Genomic DNA, 1,670 nt, shown 5'->3' with positions numbered 1-1,670 from the left:
TGTGTCCCCATGGTGTCCCCAGTGCCACCCCTGTCCCCATTGAGCGACTTCCATGTCCCCAGTGTCCCCAGTGTCCCCAGTCCCCCCATTGTGTGTCCCCATTGTGCATCCCAGTATGTCCCCATGGTGTCCCCAGTGTTCCCAGTGTGACGTCCCCATGGTGTCCCCAGTGCCACCCCCATCCCCACTGAGCAACTTCCATGTCCCCCGTGTCCCCAATGTCCCCAGTGTCCCCATTGTGTGTCCCCATTGCGTCCCAATGTGTCCCCATGGTGTCCCCAGTGCCACCCCTGTCCCCACTGAGCGACTTCCATGTCCCCAGTGTCCCCAATGTCCCCAGTGTCCCCATTGTGTGTCCCCAGGGCATCCCAGTATGTCCCCATGGTGTCCCCAGTGTCCCCAGTGTGTGTCCCCATGGTGTCCCCAGTGCCACCCCCGTCCCCATTGAGCGACTTCCATGTCCCCAGTGTCCCCAGTGTCCCCATTGTGTGTCCCTAGGGTGTCCCAATGTGTCCCCATGGTGTCCCCAGTGCCACCCCCATCCCCACTGAGCAACTTCCATGTCCCCCGTGTCCCCAGTGTCCCCAGTGTCCTCATTGTGTGTCCCCATTGCGTCCCAGTGTGTCCCCATGGTGTCCCTAGTGCCACCCCTGTCCCCATTGAGCGACTTCCATGTCCCCAGTGTCCCCAATGTCCCCAGTGTCCTCATTGTGTGTCCCCAGTGCATCCCAGTATGTCCCCAGTGTCCCCATTATGCGTCCCCATTGCGTCCCAGTGTGTCCCCATGGTGTCCTCAGTGCCACCCCTGTCCCCATTGAGCGACTTCCATGTCCCCAGTGTCCCCAGTGTCCCCACTGTGTGTCCCCAGGGCATCCCAGTATGTCCCCAGTGTCCCCAGTGTCCCCATTGCCTGTCCCCATTGCGTCCCAGTGTGTCCCCATGGTGTCCCCAGTGCCACCCCTGTCCCCATTGAGCAACTTCCATGTCCCCAATGTCCCCAGTGTCCCCATTGTGTGTCCCCAGTGCATCCCAGTATGTCCCCAGTGTCCCCAGTGTCCCCGTTGTGCGTCCCCATTGCATCCCAGTGTGTCCCCATGGTGTCCCCAGTGCCACCCCCGTCCCCACTGAGCGACTTCCATGTCCCCAGTGTCCCCAGTGTCCCCACTGTGTGTCCCCATTGTGTGTCCCCAGGGCATCCCAGTATGTCCCCAGTGTCCCTATTGTGCGTCCCCATTGCGTCCCAGTGTGTCCCCATGGTGTCCCCAGTGCCACCCCCGTCCCCACTGTGCCACTTCCGTGTCCCCATCGTGCGTCCCCAGCGTCACCCCCCGTCCCCCCTGTCCCCAGGGTCCGCGTTGGGGACAGATGTGACACCGTGTTCCTGCTGAGCGGCACCGACCCCGGGATCCATCTGTACCGGGAGGTGAGCGGGGACAAGGGGCACCGGGGGTTGGGGGGGGGACAGGGACGCGCTGTCCCCATTGTCCCCATGTCCCCGTTGTCCCCATGTCCCCTTTGTCCCCCTGTCCCCGTGTCCCCCCGCAGAACGAGGGGCTGCACCAGTTTGAGGAGCAGCCGGTGCACGAGCTCTTCCCTGAGCTGCAGGAGCTGCCCAGCAGGTACGGGGGCATGGCCCCATTGTCCCCATGTCCCCATTGTCCTCATGTCCC

The 1,670-nt window shown here is 63.4% G+C and overlaps 1 protein-coding gene across 1 annotated transcript in view; it reads left to right on the top strand.

Annotated features, from left to right (window-relative positions):
- KPTN (kaptin, actin binding protein) overlaps positions 1–1,619 on the top strand; it is a gene marked incomplete at both ends in the record, with an annotated part of 8,900 nt that extends 7,281 nt beyond the window's left edge. Inside the window, 2 exon segments of the mRNA XM_021381770.1 lie at positions 1,348–1,423; positions 1,546–1,619. Of these exon segments, the coding sequence (XP_021237445.1) occupies positions 1,348–1,423; positions 1,546–1,619 (150 nt within the window).
- Positions 1,620–1,670: the final 51 nt, after the last annotated feature.

Source organism: Numida meleagris, unplaced genomic scaffold (genome assembly GCF_002078875.1).
Source record: "Numida meleagris isolate 19003 breed g44 Domestic line unplaced genomic scaffold, NumMel1.0 unplaced_Scaffold1085, whole genome shotgun sequence".
Classification (NCBI taxonomy): Eukaryota; Metazoa; Chordata; class Aves; order Galliformes; family Numididae; genus Numida; species Numida meleagris.
The sequence above is the reverse complement of the archived record's forward strand: the minus strand, read 5'-3'. Positions and strand labels throughout refer to the sequence as shown.